The sequence below is a fragment of the Brachypodium distachyon genome, chromosome 4, assembly GCF_000005505.3.
Source record: "Brachypodium distachyon strain Bd21 chromosome 4, Brachypodium_distachyon_v3.0, whole genome shotgun sequence".
NCBI classification, from domain to species: domain Eukaryota; kingdom Viridiplantae; phylum Streptophyta; class Magnoliopsida; order Poales; family Poaceae; genus Brachypodium; species Brachypodium distachyon.
Window position 1 is genome coordinate 25,590,398 of NC_016134.3, and position 19,431 is coordinate 25,609,828.

Below are 19,431 nucleotides of genomic sequence, written 5' to 3' on the forward strand. Positions count from 1 at the left end.
TTCAAAGAAAAAAATTGTGGTCAGCAACGTAATAATGCTTCCTTTGCTATACAGATTACATAATATATGCAGAACCATGCATGTCAAGAATATGCTTCGATTCCTTTGCTCTCTATAACTGGCGGGCGTTGCGTGCAGTCATGCGTGCCAGACGGATCTCTAGTTCTTCAGTAAACCACTGAAAGTTTCTCATCATTTTAATAATCCACGAACACATGTCAGCTAGCTATAGCTAAGCAACGAATTCGTATCTGCCGTACTGATCCATCAACACCGGATATGATTCCTCTTGCCTAATCACATATATCACGACCCCTGTTATGTTTTATTCAAATCAAATTGCGCGGCCCACTTGGATCGATGATCACAATTGAATATCCTCATGCATATATGATATATCCATGGTTAATCATCAAATCATTTTCCAAGTCGCATTGTATATAGTCGGCCGTTTGCTTGCCGACCTCACTCAATTGATTGCCATCTCGATTGATTTGTCTAGTTTTAAATATGTTGGGGAGACGATTGCATCTGCAAATTTACATGCATATGCTTCCAATTGTGCCAACGTTGGTGTACATTGACAATATGGAACGGGACGTCCATGGCTGCCAACATTGTTGTGCTTTTGAATAGTCGGAGGAGGCCCCACGTACAGGGTGCAAATTCATTTTTTTTAAAGGCAAGTGGCAAGTCCTTGTATGCACTATGTAGTCATGCCTTTTAATTGATCATATCGGATAGGACCTATGTCTAAAACGTAATCATATAGTATCTGATCAAATCTGACAACATTGACGCGTAGATATATTCATGTGGGAATTAGAAATTCAATATACACACTTTTTTTTAATACAAAGTAGTAGTCGTTACTTAAAACGGAATGCCTTCTTTGTTTCTTATATTCCCGTATATATGAAAATTGAATTTGGATTTCAATTGTTCTAAAAACGCCTTTTATCTTGGTTCAAACTTAAGGTTAGGTCCTGTCATAAAACTATGTGAGACGCAGACTCCATAACTATAAGACAACTCCAATCGGATCCAAACACGATCCGAGAGTCAGCGATGACAATGAACCATTGAAACACACCGCGAATTCATTGCCAGATAGTAGCTCCAAGCTCAAACGTTCCTAGAGGCCTAAGGCTCTCCCACCTGTGAAGCACGGAATTCGAGAACTATGGTGTCCACTGTAGTCGGCACCCCCCCTCCGGTGCCCGGCCAAACTCCGAGCTATGACATTATAAACCAGCACCAGGATGAAGGATGGGTGAGAGCTCGAAGACGCTGTAGTCGAACAAGGAGGAGACAAATGTTGATTTCTTGGAGCATCCCTAACAGGCCTACGTAGCCATATTGTACCCCTTTTTTTCTAAGGCATTACTATTTTTTCCGATTTTGTCCAAAGTTATTAGGAGTAATGATTTCCATGGATTTCTTGGTTTGCAGCTCCAAAAACCAGCTATGGTGGATTGTCCCTTTGTTTGTTGGATGATCTGACTCTGTTGATTTGGTCCACCTAATCGAAAAATTAGCATAATGAAGGCTCCGTATTTCTGTGTTAATTAAAGAAAAAAAAGATAGAATATTTTTTTATGAACAGTTACGCTTGTGTTCGTACAAAAATACGTGTCGTATTCGGCCGGACATGGATGCCGTGTGGGCAACCAACCTTGATGCTGCCCTGCCAACGTGGCAGGGATTTTATCCTGGGGGAGCCAATGGGGGAGAGAGCCCCCTTCAGCCGGGCAGAATGCAGGGCCACTAGTAATACGTGGCGGCTAGCCATACGACACCCCATGCCTGCATCTAATTTCAATTCCTACCTATGCTTTCTAAAGGAACAATAATCAAAGAAATGAAGACTCTATCCATTCCTGAAAGAAATGCTAGTCTGGAATTCCAAATTTAATTTGCAAATAGTTGATGCTTTCTTTCAGAGATCTCTTTCTGTTAACCTGATGGAGAGCTAGTGTTGCCGTAGCAGTCATCACGAGCACTGTGTAAGCCTGTACGCAGATGATGCTGATGTTTCGGTATGGATGGACAGATGGATGGTTAGTTTCCTGCCAGATCAATGACGCATTGATGCTCCTTTTAGGAACATTGATTGTGCATTAACAATCTATGATGGGTATAGTATAACTCAGCAAACTGCTTTGCATCTGTAGTCTGATTCTAGCTTTTGGTTGGGTTTGTTATCATTGAAAAACAATGTTTTCTTGAAATGAAAATTAGTTACATAGAAACATTTTCTTAAAAAAAAATCCCATCATGCATTCCTTATGTGTTGTGTCCATTGTAACATATAATGTTTCTAGGCAAACTAGAACGAGAATCAGTGGGTGTCCACAATGAGATCATACTAATGTTCCATATTTCGGTCAAAGGGGACATTACAACGCCAAGATAAAAAATCTAGCGAGTGTCCAATGTACCATGGTAGTATAATGTAGGTTCGTCCTCACATTGTCACCGAAACTATTTTGACGGACATCTAAAATTATACATATCTTTTTTTTAGAAACACGGTACAAACTCAGACGCTCACAACACGTGCGTACACTCACCCCTATGAACGCACACATGTACACTCTACTCCTATGAGCACCTCCTAAAAACTGAGCCGACAGATCTTGAGAGATTGACGAAGTCACCGTAGACGCCTCGCTGTTGATGGGTACGTCACCTACCACTGAAAGAATAGCGCCGGTTAAATTCTGAAATAATTCAGGAAAATGTGACACCCATATCTTGCTAGACCTTAGATCTAAAGGGGGGCGGGATTGCAAGCATGACAGGTGGCGGCGACGACTCAGGACATAGAAGGGCATTTGGAAGTTTGTGGTCCGTTTTGCATCGGTTTTAGCCGGCGTGGGTACGATGCAATTGTCATGGTGTTTTTAGTTCATTGACAGTTTTGAATGGTGAAGTAATGATGTATTATAAACATTTTTGTCGGTGAATGACGAAGATGATATGTCCGAGAGTTGTTAATAGGTGGAGCTACTAAATGATGGTATGTTTTTTGCTAAGGTTCCTATTTCGAATTTCACATTTTTTTACGCTCATTCACGGGGTAACAATTAGGTATATTTTTTTTCTCTTTCCGAAAATAAAATCAAGCCAAGACCTGATATAGGCCAATGCTACAGTATCACGGGTGACCTATAGCTTTGGGATTTTGCATGTCTCACTGCTGACCTCATTTCAGGCCCCTTTCCACCCAACCTGACGACGACCATACAATGCAGCTCTAGCTCCTCGTGTCCTCATGCCGTAGCATTGCCTGCAGAGGAGGGTCACTCCCACGTTGTTGGAACAAAGAAAAGAAAAGAAAAGATATACTTCACAGAGCTGGAACCGCCAACATCTTGAAGGGAAATTCTCACGAACTGCCGTACCGTGGATCCCTCAACATAAACAGAAAACAGCTCCTGCTGATATTCAATTATCCATTCTGACTTTCACGTAGTACCGAAAAGTCTTCGTGTTGTAGTACCTCTTGTTTGTGCAGTTAGCCAGTAAAAATGGCCGGTTAATTATTTAATTTAACATACCCAAAATAGTAAGTCCACTTCTACATATACATGGTGCGTTACATGATTCCACGACACTAACGTGAAGCATGAGCAAACGGGGATGTCTCGTTTCCATTGGCGAAGCCAGCCGACCGTATGAACCTGCGCAAGTTCTACTGATTTCTCCGTCCTAAATTAACTGACGTAAATTTGTATAATAATATACATAAATCCGCGTCAGCTAATTCGGGACGGAGGAAATACATGTGTCTACTTCTACATATATTTACCCAAGCAAATGTGTCTTTAATCACCTGAAGCGAAGCTATTTGCCGCTCCCTCTGATTCATAAAAGTGCCACTTAGCACAAAATTATACTTAGTATAAAATGGGTAACACTTTTTATGTATCGGAGGGAGTAACCATGTCAAATTTTGAATTAAAATTTTGACTAGCAGGTTTCTAATAGCCTGGAAGCGAGACATAAACAAGTCCAAGGGTCCTGCTTGCATCTTCGTGGGCAAACCACCTCTTTCTAATTCATATCTACATGTTTGGTTGGGTGACCACGGATTCATTGTTACCCACCATGGAGAGGATTAGCCATATATGTATTTGTGCAAAACATTGTAACTAGTGCAAAATGAATCTAATACGCCCACATATCGATCCCATGCATATCCACCAAATCGTCACGAATAAGTAGTATTGACAAAATCTGGGGTTAAAAAACTTGTGGGATACCAAATGAAAAAAATGAGAATCCAAAAACGCGTGGTATGTGCCCCCTTATTTGTGACCCTCTTGGGGTGACTACTCGGAAAAATTAGCTCAAAAGTAATAATAAAAACATGTGGATGAACATTCATGTACTAGTGTGTGGTTTCGGTGGAATATCAAGAACTTTTCTTGGAGTATAGAGATTAAAATGATTATAAAAAAAGCATAACAAGGATTATGGGGAGTCTTGGCCTGCATTCTCCTCCATCTATTTGCCGTTTTAACTACCCCTTTGTATTAACATGTATATTTAAATACAATCTGATCAGAAACGTGATTTGCAAGGCCATGTTTTGCAAGCTTAGATCTTGGAATCGGACTCGAAAACGGCTACAAAATGTCAAATTGCATAGTGATAATGCAAGTAAAACCAATCGCGGGTGTTTTGTGCAAATGAAATCAAATTAGGCCCTGGGGGGTGTGCAATTTACTCTATGAAAACCTCAAACCACTAGAACATCACTCTTTTTGGAATGTACATACAAAACTGTATTGTATTATTTCCTTTTAGAATGAGATAAAGCCTCCCATTTTTAAGAACAAACTAAGTCGATGCAGACTATCAAATTTTTATTGATGGTCCTAATAAGAAATAAACCCATTTCGAGGTAACCATTTCCCAGGTGTTCTCTGTCCCCATTTGCAGAGAAACCTCTCAGCATCCACGAGAAGGAAAGGAGGCAGGACGGCCGCATGCCGCCGTTCAAACGGCACATCCTCGTCAGCATGCCATTGCCAGAAAGAAATGCCGCCCACAAAAGTCAAAACCACATAATAGGCCACTCGATACAAGCCACTCGCTCTTCCTTCCTTCTTCAACCGCTGTCCGTCCCTCTCCTCCAAACCCAGCCAAACGGCGCCCTCCCTCAGTCCCTCTCCTCTTACCTCCTCTGCTCCTGCGTTCTTCTTCCTTGGTTCTTTGGTCTTCCTGCTGCCTGTTTGCTCTTCATTCGACGAGAATAGGTGTTAGAAGCCAGACGAAAGAGAGTTGATCAGCAAGGCCAGCGGAGTGGGGATCAATTGACCAGGCTCAGGTAACTGACTGAGTTATCCTCCTCTCCTCTGTTTTGTTTCATTCTTGGGGTTTGTACTTTGTACTCTCTTAGCCAGGAGTTCGTTCAAAATTTAATTCCTGCACTTCATTGCAGACATGGCTATATGTTTTAGCATGGTTTAAAATCCCTTTTTGCTAGCTGCTTGCACAATCTGAGAAACAAGAGTAATTAAGTATGTATGTTTTACTCCTTTTTGCTGCTTTATACACGAGTGAAACGAAAGGTACAAGTACAATGCAATTCTGTTTTTGGAGTTGTATGATCGTTTTGATAGCGAAATGATCCGACGCCTCTAAACAGCGTTCCAATGCCTGTAAATTGACTCTTTTTTTAAACTAACCTCCAAATTGGTTTCTGTCTAGTCAGTTGCCACAACCTGAGCTTTAGGACCATAGTGCGGTACCATGACCGGTACAGGTTTCTACAAGGAATTTAAAATCAAAATTTGGATGGCTTTCGGTCGATGATCATCACCTCGAATTATTTTTCATCAATTCAAATTCTATTTGTTCCATTTCAATGCGATATTTTTTCCCGGCCCTGGGGTTAGCAGGGTTTACCGCCTTTCTTATTACATAGCGAATGGAATTGAAAATTTCTGGTTCAGAAAATAGAAATATAATTTAGAAGATACAACACCCATCTCCAAGATTGATCCATTAATACGGTAAAACATATTAGCTATAAAACATGGTGCATACGAACTATGTTTAAAAAAGAGTAAAATACACCATTAGTACATGAACTCGGCAAAAATGAACACTTTTAGTCCACAAACTTGGAAAACACACACTTAAATCCCTAAATTGGGACTACTGTGTCACTTTAGTCCAAAAACGGTTTGGCGAGGCTTAATCACCGCCACGTGGCCGCCACGTCGGCTTCGGTGACCCCTTCACCGGCGTCCTCTCGTCAAAATTGAGCATTGTGGACTTCATAGCAACCTTAGGCGAGGCGGCTGGTGCAACGACGTGGTTGTCAGGGCCCCAGAATCCACGTCTGGTCGAGGCCGCCTTGCCCCTCGTGAGCGCTTCGGGCATGGTGATTTTGCAAAACAAATCCTGAGAAAATCGAGTAGGTGCCCGCGGTCCTGGCTGAAGCTGATGTGGTGGCCACGTGGTGTATTTAATCCTCGACGAACCGTTTTTGGACTAAAGTGACACAACAGTCCCAGTTTAGGGGTTTAAGTGTGCGTTTTCCGAGTTTGTGGACTAAAGTGTTCATTTTTGTTGAGTTCATAGACTAGTGGTGTATTTTAATAATGAATACACAGACAGTTAGGTTAAACTAACTGCTGTTATATATAAAATTTCTACTATTTTAGTTTTGTCAAGTTAGTTTGTGTAAAAGATGTTCATGGAAAAGATAGCAGTCTTTGTCTGAACATATGACCACCAACAGTTTTTCAATTGTAGATGGTCAATGAATTTTGATTCACATGGTGTTCTTCTGTGCATATGAACAATTAAATATTCACTCGATTTGATAAGTCTGGAAGACAATAAGTTGAATAAGGTATTTTTTCAACCATTGTCATAGATAGCAATTTTGAGTAGTACTAGTATTATTTTCAAAGTTTTGAGTAGTATTAGTACTGTTTTTACTTGGAAAGATTGTAGTATTGATCTCTCGGCCACTGCATCAATTCAAGACTCAGAGGATGTACACAGCCCAGGTGTTCATGAAATCAAGAAAAAAACCCTTTGAAGGAGCCATGCGATCCATGTAGCTAAATCCTCTACCAAGATTAGTTTTCAAGTTTTGACCAGCACCCATGCAGTGAAGCCAAATACTTCGAAGAATCATGCTAGCCAGCTATCGAATTTAAAGGTTACACTAAAAATATATTCTCTACCAAGAGTCCCGGACCACAAGCTACATAACTGGGTCCTGACTCCTGAGACAAAATAAGTTGGGTGACATTTCTCTCCCTTCTTTTCTGATAAAACATATAAATATTCCAAAATTGGATTAAATTTGGTGGCCAATAAGTTTCACTTTACAGATCGGTCATATCGTGTCGTCTCTAGATTGCACTAATTATCCATTCAGGCACCATGACTTAGCCCACGTGTCATGTTAGACACACAGACATCACACTGAAATAGCAAGTGCTAAAGCATATCTCCACTAAATTTCCTTGACCACCTTTTATTTCCCCAGTGTGTGCACTTCATCATCTGACCCCATTACATTTTAGGAAGTGCTCTGCCTTTTCTTACCCCCATCACCTTATTAACTTAATAGAGAAAATAGTTCATGTGCCATTATGATTGGTGACAACCTAGTGCAATTTTGGTCCTGTGAAGTGAGAGAGGGAAACAGGGGATGGAGGGAGTGGAAAGTGGTAGCTGGCAGGTCATGATCTCTGGAACATGCAGTTACGAGGCCTAAGCAACTTTGGTATGTCCAAATCAGGTACCAACTATACAAAGTTCTGGCGTTGAATCTGACGTTGGATTTGTCATGTGATCCTGTATGAGACGAAGTTTTCACTCAGAAAAGAAAGCAGAGAGCTTTATTTAAAGCCTCGTATATCATAGCTGAAGTGGTTAGCAAACAAATAGAACAGACATAGTGCATACATCAATCCAAATATTAATTAATAAATAGTGAGTAGTGAAGATGCAAAATAAGTAGTTAAGTAGAGGTGCCATAACTAGAAGGCTCACATCACTATGGCTTGGTTTTGAGATTTTTCAGGGAGACCGAGAGAGTTTGTCTTTTGCAAACAAACTTGTTTCCATTCAGCTTGTAAAGATACTCTGATGTTTTTTTTGTTTCTTCTGACTTTTTTTCTTGCAAAAAAAATTACTAATCCTATATCTGTAAAGCACAATCATTCTCAACTGAAAACTTGGTAAGAACAGAAGCACAAACATATCCTATAACAAAGCTGGATGATGGCTAACTAACAACTCCCATCTCTTACAATTTTTCAGGTCAAACTCCAGGACAGTTCTAAGCACCCATGTAATCAACTTCCTTCAAATTTCCAACAACAATGCTTGCAATGAGGATATACATCCAATTCTGCTTCCATCTCATCATACTCTGCTCCCTCTCCATTGTCGCCCCAACCTGCCAAGCAGATCTCCAAACAGAGGCACTTCTCCAATTCAAGGCCAGCTTAACAGACCCTCTGAACCATCTTCAGACATGGACCGAGGCCACCCTGCCGTGCCGCTTCCTCGGCATCCACTGCGAGGGAGACACGGTCACCGAGATCTCGCTGTCGAGCATGAACCTCTCCGGCAGGATCTCGCCGTCCATCTCCGCGCTCCGGAGCCTCGAGAGGCTCGAGCTCGACTACAATTCCTTGTCAGGAACCGTACCCAAGGAGCTGATCAACTGCACCCAGCTCAAGTTCCTGAACCTGTCATGGAACACCCTGACAGGAGAGCTGCCGGATTTTTCATCCCTGACGGCGCTGACCACCCTCGACGTCGCCAACAATGGCTTCTCCGGCAAGTTCCCGGCATGGGTCGGCGCCATGCCCAGCCTGACCTACCTCAGCATCGGCTTGAACAGCAACAGCTACGATCCAGGAAAGACTCCTCCCAGCATCGGAAACCTCAAGAACCTGACGTATCTCTACTTATCAAGCTGCAGCCTGACTGGGGAGATACCGGATTCAATCTTCGAGCTCACTTTGCTCGACACGCTGGATCTCTCCATCAATAATCTAGTCGGAAGGATCCCGGCCGCCATTGGCAACCTCAAAAAGTTATACAAGATCGAGCTGTACAAGAACAGCCTCACCGGGGAGCTGCCGCCGGAGCTGGGGAAGCTGACGGAGCTCCGGGAGTTCGACGTGTCCCACAACCAGCTCAGCGGCGTCATGCCGCCGGAATTCACGGCGCTCAAGAACTTCGAGGTGATCCAGCTCTACAGGAACAACTTCTCCGGAAATATCCCGGATTCCTGGGGCGAGCTCCGGTATTTGACAAGCATCTCCATCTACGAGAACCGGTTCTCGGGCGAGTTCCCGGCGGAATTCGGGCGCTTCTCGCCGCTCGTCAGCGTGGACATCTCCGAGAGCGGCTTCTCGGGCCCCTTCCCGAGGTTCCTCTGCAGCAGCAGGAAGCTCCAGTTCCTCCTGGCCTTGCAAAACGGCTTCTCCGGAGAGTTCCCGGAGGATTACGGGGACTGTAAAAGCCTCCAGAGGTTCCGGATCAACAAGAACAGCTTCACGGGCAACATTCCCGAGGGGATTTGGGGGCTTCCCGAGGCCACGATCATCGACGTCTCCGATAACGGGTTTACCGGAGAGATTTCTCCGGTGATCGGCCGGGCCGGGAATCTGAACCAGCTCTCGGTGCAGAACAACCGGCTCCGGGGAGAAATCCCGCGGGAGACGGGGAACCTGGCGCAGCTCCAGAAGCTCGACCTCTCCAACAACTCCTTCTCCGGCGCCGTTCCCCCGGAGCTCGGGAACCTGGCGCAGCTGACGTCTCTGCACCTGGAACGCAACGCGCTCACGGGCGAAATCCCCGGGGGGATCGGGGGATGCGGGAGGCTCGCCGAGATCGACGTGTCCATGAACGCGCTCTCCGGGCCGATCCCAGTGGAGCTCTCGTTGCTGATGTCGCTGAACTCGCTCAACGTTTCGCACAACGCCATTAATGGAGTGATTCCGGGGGAGCTGCAGGCGCTGAAGCTGAGCTCCGTGGACTTCTCGGCGAACCGGCTCACGGGGAACGTGCCACGTGGCCTGCTGGTGATCGCCGGGGACGAGGCGTTTGCCGGGAACCCCGGGCTCTGCGTCGGCGGCAAGTCGGAGCTCGGCGCGTACTGCGATGATTCGGATGACGGTAATGGCGGCCGTAGCGGGAGGGGATCGACACGTGTCCTCCTGCCGGTTCTCTTGTCAGCGATGCTTCTGCTCATTGTCGGGATACTCTTCGTCAGCTACAGAAGCTTCAGGCTCGAGGAGTCGAGGAAGAGGAGAGACATGGAGCGCGGCGGGGGGAGCGGCGGGTGGTCGGAGCAGTGGAAGCTGGAGTCGTTCCACCCGCCGGAGCTTGACGCCGACGAGATCTGCGGCGTAGGCGCCGGGGACGACGTCGGCGCCGACACCGAGAACCTCGTGGGGTCCGGCGGCACGGGCCGCGTGTACCGGCTGCGGCTCAAGGGCGCCGGCGGCACCACGGTGGCCGTGAAGCGTCTGTGGAAATGCGGCGACGCGGCGCGGGTCATGGCGGCGGAGATGGCGGTCCTCGGCGTCGTCCGGCACCGGAACATCCTCAAGCTCCACGCTTGTCTCTCCCGCGGTGAGCTCAACTTCATCGTGTATGAATACATGCCCCGGGGAAATCTGTACCAGGCGCTGCAGCGGGAGGCAAAGGGCGGCGAGGGGTGGCCGGAGCTGGACTGGCCGCGACGGCTTAAGATCGCGCTGGGGGCGGCTAAGGGGCTCATGTACCTCCACCATGACTGCACCCCGGCGGTTATACACAGGGACATCAAGTCTACCAACATTTTGCTGGATGAGGACTATGAGGCCAAGATCGCTGACTTCGGCATCGCGAGGGTCGCCGCCGATGACTCCAGTGAGATCAGCGGCTTCGCTGGCACCCACGGCTACCTCGCCCCCGGTGAGTGTGTAGAATCTTATACTAATGTGGTTTGTCATTGTGTGTTACAGAGTTGTCTCTTACAAACAATTTTGTACATGTTAATTGTCACGTCTGCAGAGCTGGCCTACTCTCTGAAGGTAACGGAGAAGACGGACGTGTATAGCTTCGGCGTGGTGCTGCTGGAGCTGGTGACCGGCCGGAGCCCCATCGACGCGGGCTTCGGCGAGGGCAAGGACATCGTGTTCTGGCTCTCCAGCAGGCTCGCCTCCGAGAGCCTCGACGGCGTGCTGGACCCGCGGTTCGCTGTCGCATCGTCGTCGGACAAGGAGGAGATGTTCAGAATGCTCAAGATCGGCGTGCTCTGCACCGCCAAGCTGCCGGCCACGCGGCCGACGATGAGGGACGTGGTGAGGATGCTCACGGACGCCGGCGCGGGGCCTTGCTGCAGCCCGCGCGGGAGGCCGCCCGGGAGGAGCTGCAGCAAGTGCTCCTGCTGAATTTTAGAGCAGACTCTGAATGTCACGTCGATCTGTTTCTGCGACTAAAACTCTGAAGCTTATCTTTGCGGTGTATTATAGGATCGTACTAGGATATATATAGCGCGTTAATTTGCAGGTATTTTGTAAAGTATTTACTGGAATTCGATCAAACGATGAAGTACAAAATTCACATAGCTGCTCTGTCTGTGTAATCACTTCCAGAAAAGGTATGCAATGTACATGAAAGCACAGATTAACAGGAACCGACGGAAGTAATGGCGGGGAGGGGACGCTCGAAAGCGGGGCGGGCTGCCACCCAAGGCTCGGCTTAAATGGTGCTTCCCGTGCGCCCCAGTGCCCGATGCGGTCAAGATCTTTGGCGTGCTCTCCTTCTCCACCGCCACGATTCCTCCTCCTCTGACGACGACGGCGGCGGCGATCTCCGGGCGTCGACGGTGAAGGCTCGAGCACGCTCCCGGCGAAGACGACGGCGCCGGACACCTCCTCGAAGACGAAGAACGCGAACGGGCACGGGTGGCGGGCTCATGGGCATGCCCATGCCGCACATCATCAGGCGGGGGACGGCCGCCGCCTCGGTGCCTTCCTCGTTCACCTTGATCACCGCCCGGTGGAACACGCCCTGCTACTGCTTGCCGTGCTGCCGGCGCTGGCGCGAATTCTTGCTTGGGTTGTTGTTCGCCGCGTCGTCCATATTCTACGTGTAGCAGCAGCCTGCAGGTTGCCTAGCTATTTATTCGTGGAATCCAAGCGTTACGTTACGGATCGGGGCAGTACCAAGGATGTTTGGTTTTGACACGGGTAGATCATTTATTTTTTAAGAAAACTTTTGACTAATATGCAGAGCTTCCAACAAATATTAGGCGCTTTCACCTATAGCTTCCAACTAAATCCATTGCCTGCTAATAGATTCACCTAATCTTTTTCAGCACTATAAAAGGACTGCATGGAACTTTCGATTTTCTTTTTGTTTTAGAAACATCTAGCTTTATCGATTCTATCTCTGATGAAACTAAAAGTTGCATCACGATATCCGTCATCTGTATCTTGATGTCCCTTCCATGTCTCTCGTGATGAAACTGCAGGAGACCATACCCGCACAAGCCGGATTAATAACCTCATAGGTTTTGAATAGCCACGGGAGTCGCTCACTCCAAACGATGAGAACTTAAGATTGTTGAACGCACAATGGCCGAGGAAACACCCCTTGCAAGACAGGTGGTTGTCGAACCGCTGATTCGTCGTCAAACGGGCTGCAAATCATGTTTTGGGTGAATTGGGAAGATTAGTCTGAAAAAATGTGGTTTCGTGACAAAAAAAAATGCGATCTGTGGTTCTATGACACGAGTGCCTCAAGAAGTGTGGCTCCTTGAAAGTGTGGTTTCGTGTAAAAAATGCACTTGTAGGTTTGAAGAATAGGATATCTAGAATATTGATGGTCCAGTCTCACGAGGTTCTTCTTTTGATGTTGCATTTGTGTGGGTGTGGCGACTAATTGTGGATTATTGGCAAATAAATATTTCTTGAGTTGACACTTTTTTTGGCACCGTCACAAAAAGCTCATTGTAATATAATATTAAGGATTGGACTATTGTCGAATAAAATAATTGTATTTTACTTTCTGTTATCAATCACTTCTTTTCATTGGGAGGATTGTGAGGATTAGCAAACAATGATTCTGAAATGTTGGAAGATATTTTTTAAAAAAAAATTTAGTATCGTGAGCTTATTTCGTTCGTGAAAAAAAGTAGATTTCCTTTTCAAATTCGTATCACTGGCCGGGATCCAAGTCCGAGTTGATAGGCTACATGGAAGACCCTCCGATCGCCTCCTCTCAGGACCCGTGGCACACAATCTGTGAAGCTATGAGGTCTCGAAAGAAAGAACTCAATGACGAATGCTATGTGATTTTCAGAAGATGTCGTCGTCTTTTGATAGAGTAGAGTATAGAGACAAAATTTTTAGAAGAAACCTTTTTTAAAATGATGATTGTTGATTGTCAAAGAAAAACAAAATGAGAAATTTTTTATACATGTCTTCGACTGTATCATTTTAGTAGTCCATCCATTCTTAAGGGACAACTATTTAGGAACGAGGGAGTATCATTTTATTTGTTATCTCGGTGCAAGGCATTTCGGCTAGTAAAAAATAATTTGTGACATCAAGGCTCCTGCCTGCCTGCCTGCCTGCTGTGAACGTGGGCACCGTGAAATCCAGGAGCGATCAAGGGGATAACTGCGATGGCGATGGAGAATACGCAAGTGTCCTCTGTCTCGCCGAGTTTTTATTTACAGTACTCCAATTTGTTCGGAATCAGATTAGCCCTACCCTAACTACATCGCAGGCGCTCAGTGGCGGCGGAGGCGATTCAGGCGCAGGCACGTGCCGAGGAGGAATTCAACTCCAGCGCAGCCTGCCACCGTCTCTACCGCGCCGACCGCCCCTGCCCGCTTTGCCCCTCCCGCTCTACCGCCGGTCCCGTCCGCGCCCAACTGCCTGCCCCCTCCCGCGGTGGCGCCGCCCTCGACCCGCGGTGGATGCATGCTCTAAGAATGCTAGCGGCCGGCAGCGCAAGTCTGTTTTTTTTCTTAATGTGTGTCCTTTATACATAACATAAAATTCTGCTCATCTAGCCTGCTAATTAATTTACTTGTCCCAACTCAGTTCAGGCGCCAGAATCATGTGGCTGAGTCTCCATCTGGACGGACGCAGGTGGAAACGCCTGTCTCCTACTTGAGCAAGTTGCTCGGCACTACAACATTGAAGGAACCTGCCGCTTCCTCATCCTCCCCGCCTACGCCACCCTCTAAGCCAACCGTTTTGGTCAACAAACCTCATGGCTGGTACTTCAGCATCTTCATCAGGACCGATCTCTCAGGATCTTTCCACACATATCCTCATCTCGGTGGACCATTCAAGAGCCTGCAGGAAGTTGAAACGGCTATCGAGTGCTATATTGAGGCCAAGCGGCATAAAACGCTGTATGGTTTCTCCCCATTTTGTTTCATGTTTTTTATTCGTTGCACATCTGCATGCAGTCTATGCCGCTTCATTTTGTTGGGTTTGTCCAAAAATCAATCACATGAAAATACACACGATTAGAAATTTATTTGGTCAGAGGCACCCTCTCTTTTCTTTTTACTTCTCAATATCTCACAACCTTACAAACTTGATTACAAGTAGCGCTGACTACCCATGTATTTATACACACACATATCCTAGCTACCTATACTAAACTGACTACGACACAACACCTATTCGGACTCCAATCCAAACTCACAAGGATACTACTTCTAATCGGACTCATACTAGGACACTAGCATTAACGGACCCAAGATTAGACTAACACATTTCTCGCGTGCCCACACTTGCATCTGCACCTCATTATTTCCCCCGAGATCAGACCAGATTTGGTCTTTCCTTGAAGTTCCTGTTTGTGGAACACCATCAAGTTGTCTGAACTAGTACACAATTCGCAAGTATGGTTCCATGTCGACGCTGCCGCTTTCTACAGTAGGTGTCATCAGCTGAATTGTATCTTGCACAATTGGTTAGCTTTTCGCTAGAACACCCATCTAGTGCTTGTTGCCTTTTGTCACACAAAAAACACCGGTGATTAAGATATGAATTTTATCTTTTTGCAGTAACAAGTAAACATGTTTTCCAGTACCTAATGATACACTTGTAGGTGGGACGAGGAAGCTGAGTTGGACATGGTTGTAAGAAAGGCTCTTTACTGGCCAGATGGGACAACAAGGAAGTGTTCAGATGAGTATGTAGTGGAGCATACCCGTCAGCAAAAGAGCCTAATGCTTCAAGCATTACTGGACAAGTATAATGAGGATCACAATCTTTTTGGGGTCTCTCTCTCTCTCTCTGGTTATGTCTCATTTACCTTAATGTAATTATTGCTCATCTGCTCCATTCTTTTAGGATCTTGCATATGAACTCAATAATATGTTGCACTATGGGACAATTTGTGAAGATCTTACTTGGTACAAGCATTTTAATTTCATTGCAAAGGCTAAAGATGGCGTTGAGGATCTTTTCTTTGCTGAAGTGACATCTAAGCATGAAGGACGTGAATTGGTGGCCAATTCTTTCTGCAAAATTAAATCTAATGAAAATGGTACTGTTCTTATTGTTATCGCTATTGTTGCATGTGTTTGTGCCTAGCTATAATTTTCATGTCTTGCTTTTCTTACTTGAAGGTCACTGCTATGGCTGTAAGAATAATGGAAATATTGATATGAAGCACCCCGACAAGGCTGATGAATACATTGGTGGCCATTTGGATACATATCTTCCATTTAGCCGAAGAAGTCGTCCTAACACGTGGACGGGATCTAAAGAAGATTGATTATACTTGACTTTTATCATCCTAAACTGGTGGTCACAGATGTCTCATTATCCTTCTCTTTGCAGATTGCAGCTGAGGAAGCTAGGCTAAAATATATTTTCGGTGTACGCTGATTATGATCGTCTTCGTGGAAGACTGAGAGGCTGCGGTGGAAATAATATTTTTATACTTGATGTCTGCCTAGTGTATGGATGTGAGGAGGAAGGTCTAACTTGGGCCTTTGGGGCGAAGAGTTGTTCGGCCAGATCGGACGGCAACTACAGAACACGGACACATTCCTATGGAAAGGTGGGAATTTTCCCCGTAGATCACGTCCGTTGATTTTTTTTATGGTTCAATAAATCGATGGCCAGATATTTTACTTTTTTGTGAGATTTTTTAGCCTTTTATCTTTTTTCTGGTTGATTCATCATGTACGTTTAGTATATAATAGTGTGCGGGCAATATCTTACAATGGTTTCTTTATTAAATTAAATTTTGTATTCTCATTTATGGAAAAGTTTATCTATTATTTACTAAAAGCATAATATAGGGTTTCCGATGGCAAGCACCATGTTAATCCACATCATGTGAATTACCGGCACAAGACAACTGATCGGCTCCCGATCCCCCGATCCGAAAAACTTGCCCTCCCTTTTCTAGCCCCAAGACAGCCACTGTCCTCCCTCTCCCTTGCCGCCGCCAGTGCGCGCCGCTGGCAAAGCCCGCAGGGCGTCGACGGTGGCGAGGCCTCGTCCTCTGGCTGTGCATGTGGCGGACGGCAAGGCGGCCAGATCCTACGTCTGAGGCGTGTTTGGCTCTGCACGGTGGCTGCAGTGGCTGTTGTGGCAGCGCTGGCCGCGCGCGTGCTGCTTGGCAGATCGGAGCAGGGATGGCGTGACGCGGCTCCTCTTCGGCCGCTTGGCCCCCCTGGGGTTGTGGCGGGCTGGATCCCGCCGAGGCATGGGAGGTGGTCCCCCCTTCATACGGATCATCCGGACCTATAGCCGCCGGCAGCCGAATAATGGCGAAGAAGCTCTATCGTTTCACGTAAACGTAGTCGAGGACTCGAGGTACGTTACTACTTCGTTGGCCATATTTCTCGCTGGGTTCATCACCCCTAATCGTCTTTTCTTATCCCTTCCAAGTTCCAAGATGGACTTCTCTCCACTATCCCTTCGGCTGTCCATGAAAAGGTAATCTCATGTAGGGGTCGCGCATAGCTTGTTTTGTACTAGTGAGACACAAGAGCCATGGCACGATTCATCCAATGATTTAGTTTTCTTCTCAGGTATTATCTCTCTCGTCATTCGTCGCATCCATCTGTTCTTGTGTTTCAGGACTGAGAGTGCTCGTGACGTGTGTTTGCTTTTCTTTATAGACTTCCGTTAGCTATGTGGATGATGTTTTTGTTCAAAAGGGAAAATGGACAGTTTGAATCACATATTTGGTTCAGTTAGAACAAAGTATAATCCATATGGTTGTGGATTTAATTAATTAATTTTAGGAGTATCTGAGCCCTATAAAGGAGTAAAATACACCCGCGGTCCTAATATTATTGACGAGGTGTCAAGTTAGTTCTAAAATTACTAAACTGCATATTTAGGTCCTATTTTTTTGGAAAGTGTGTCATGACAGGTAGTAAGCTCATCCAAGAACGTTTGACCAGCCTATGTGGCGGGCTGACCGAATACACGTCAGCTAAAGGGCTCGCTGGACATGACTGAAGCTATAAAATTAGATTAAATGCACCCTCGGTCCTAATATTATTGATAAGGTGCCAAGTTAGTCCTAAAATTACTAAAACTGCATACTTAAGTCCTAATTTTTTGGGTAAGTGGGTCACGACTGGTCCTAACCTCGTTCTCCTTGACACCTATGACTAACCCCGCGCCCCTCACGGTCTCTAAGCTATGTTGCCTTGATCGTCTTTCTCTGACGAAGCTAGAGCCACAAGCCAGTCCTGCTCTAGTGCCCTGTACCGGAACGTAAACAACATTTTTGCGCTGTTGCATGCGGTCCTGGGCACATTGCGCGCCGTCGCTGTACACGCCTTCCTAGCGGCAACTCCAGTGACTCGCCGGCAAGAACCGCATCGATGGGTGAGACAACACACTATTTCATAGCACCAATTATGCCAACAGGCCCCTTAGCCGACGTGTATTCGATCACGTAGGATGGTCAAACGTTTCTAAACAAGCTTAGGACCTCACTTAACAAAAAATTAGGACCTAAATATGCAGTTTAATAATTTTAGGACTAACTTTACACCTCGTCAATAATATTAGGATTGCGCATGCATTTTTCCTCACGTCAGTTATGTCCAGCAGGCTTTTTGGCTGACGTGTACTCGGTCAGCGCGCCACGTAGGCCGGTCAAACGCTCCTGGACGAGCGTAGGACCTGTCGTGACACACTTAGCAAAAAATTGGAATCTAAATATGCAGTTTAGTAATTTTAGAACTAACTCGACACCTCGTCAATAATATTAGAACCGCGGATGTATTTTATTCCCCTATAAAGCTATGATAATTGAGGATTTATTTGGTGGAATAATATTTGGGTGTTTCAGTGTTGTGGGGATTTTCATCTTTATTTCTTCAAGCCCTGTTAGAGAAGATGGACAATGGACACTTTTCTCTATATACAAATACAAGATAGGATATAGGTGTGTATTGTACTACAAACAATTTTTTATGACAATAATGGCATATTAAGAGACAGGATATAGGCGTGTATGTGTCAGAATCCATCTTAGCCAATTCTGCATTTATTTAGAGAAATTTATCACTGTGTTTGATGTTTTGAGCATCAAGTAGTGAAGCTGCAGAATTCAGCTCCTCGGTTTTCGACAAGTGGAAATCTACATCTCCTTGCTCATTCTCATGTGCTTTGCAAACCTACGGCGTGGACTGCAACGACTATACAAGTTTACCAAGAAAAGTACGTGTACAAAATCTCATAATTTTAGGCACATACTGTTTGAAAATTCTCTTTTATGTTCCGTCTTTTGACAGTTCTTTGTGTTCCCATCTCCTTGGGATTTCAGGTACACATGAACGATGTTTTGAACCGCTATTGATGAATATCCTAAGGGAAATTATGATTTTATTATCAGACCTTTAATTTTGGGGCGATCTATCTCCCCCCCCCCTCCCCCCCTTTGCAACAGCTGCCTAAGATTTGTTGGGCTGGCCTTGCCCAACTGTATGACTAAAGAACATTTGTGTAGCACTTCTCATTTTATTTTCTAGAATAAATGCAATGTTGGCTATGCACATTGTCCCCTTTTGTCATGTGAGACCATGAAATAAAATATTTGTCAAGTGCTTGTCACACAAAGGTAATAATAATTATTCTATCTTATGATTCTACATCGACGTCAACTTTGATCATTGTGTCATATTCAATTTGAAATATCAGCATTGTATCCTTATCCTTTTGTTTTCCTCTGCAGTATTGAAACGGTAAAACTTTAACAGTGAGAAATTGCAATCACTAGCTTATGCCAGAATCCAAGGGACATGAAATCCCGTTGCTCATTTTCGGCAACTCCAGTTTGAGAAACGAAGATAAGTGATGCCACCCCATCCCCTTCCATTCAGATTGCCCTAATGATGGAGATAATGTACGCTTGTTTTCCTTCTTTTTATTGTTT

General features: G+C 45.4%; 2 protein-coding genes across 2 annotated transcripts; both read left to right on the forward strand.

Moving 5' to 3' along the window:
* The first annotated feature begins 5,077 nt into the window (after positions 1–5,077).
* Positions 5,078–11,629, forward strand: LOC100830868 (receptor protein-tyrosine kinase CEPR2). Its single transcript, XM_003577637.4, has 3 exons — positions 5,078–5,338; positions 8,302–10,956; positions 11,056–11,629. The coding sequence occupies exons 2-3, from the start codon at positions 8,364–8,366 to the stop codon at positions 11,433–11,435; spliced, it is 2,973 nt and encodes a 990-aa protein (XP_003577685.2). The 5' UTR covers positions 5,078–5,338; positions 8,302–8,363; the 3' UTR covers positions 11,436–11,629.
* Positions 11,630–13,243: 1,614 nt separating this feature from the next.
* On the forward strand, positions 13,244–16,287 carry LOC100841563. Its single transcript, XM_024454586.1, has 6 exons — positions 13,244–13,305; positions 13,602–14,009; positions 14,105–14,416; positions 15,124–15,295; positions 15,369–15,564; positions 15,647–16,287. The coding sequence occupies exons 1-6, from the start codon at positions 13,244–13,246 to the stop codon at positions 15,793–15,795; spliced, it is 1,299 nt and encodes a 432-aa protein (XP_024310354.1). The 3' UTR covers positions 15,796–16,287.
* Positions 16,288–19,431: the final 3,144 nt, after the last annotated feature.

Excerpts from the sequence above, each read along its gene's own strand:
- LOC100830868 (XM_003577637.4), top strand. The coding sequence starts at position 8,364 with ATGCTTGCAATGAGGATATACATCCAATTCTGCTTCCATCTCATCATA. Across the intron at positions 10,957-11,055 it reads CCACGGCTACCTCGCCCCCG|AGCTGGCCTACTCTCTGAAG; the intron begins GTGAGTGTGTAG and ends TCACGTCTGCAG.
- LOC100841563 (XM_024454586.1), top strand. The coding sequence starts at position 13,244 with ATGGAAGACCCTCCGATCGCCTCCTCTCAGGACCCGTGGCACACAATC. Across the intron at positions 13,306-13,601 it reads ACAATCTGTGAAGCTATGAG|GCTCCTGCCTGCCTGCCTGC; the intron begins GTCTCGAAAGAA and ends TGTGACATCAAG. Across the intron at positions 14,010-14,104 it reads GCTAGCGGCCGGCAGCGCAA|GCGCCAGAATCATGTGGCTG; the intron begins GTCTGTTTTTTT and ends AACTCAGTTCAG.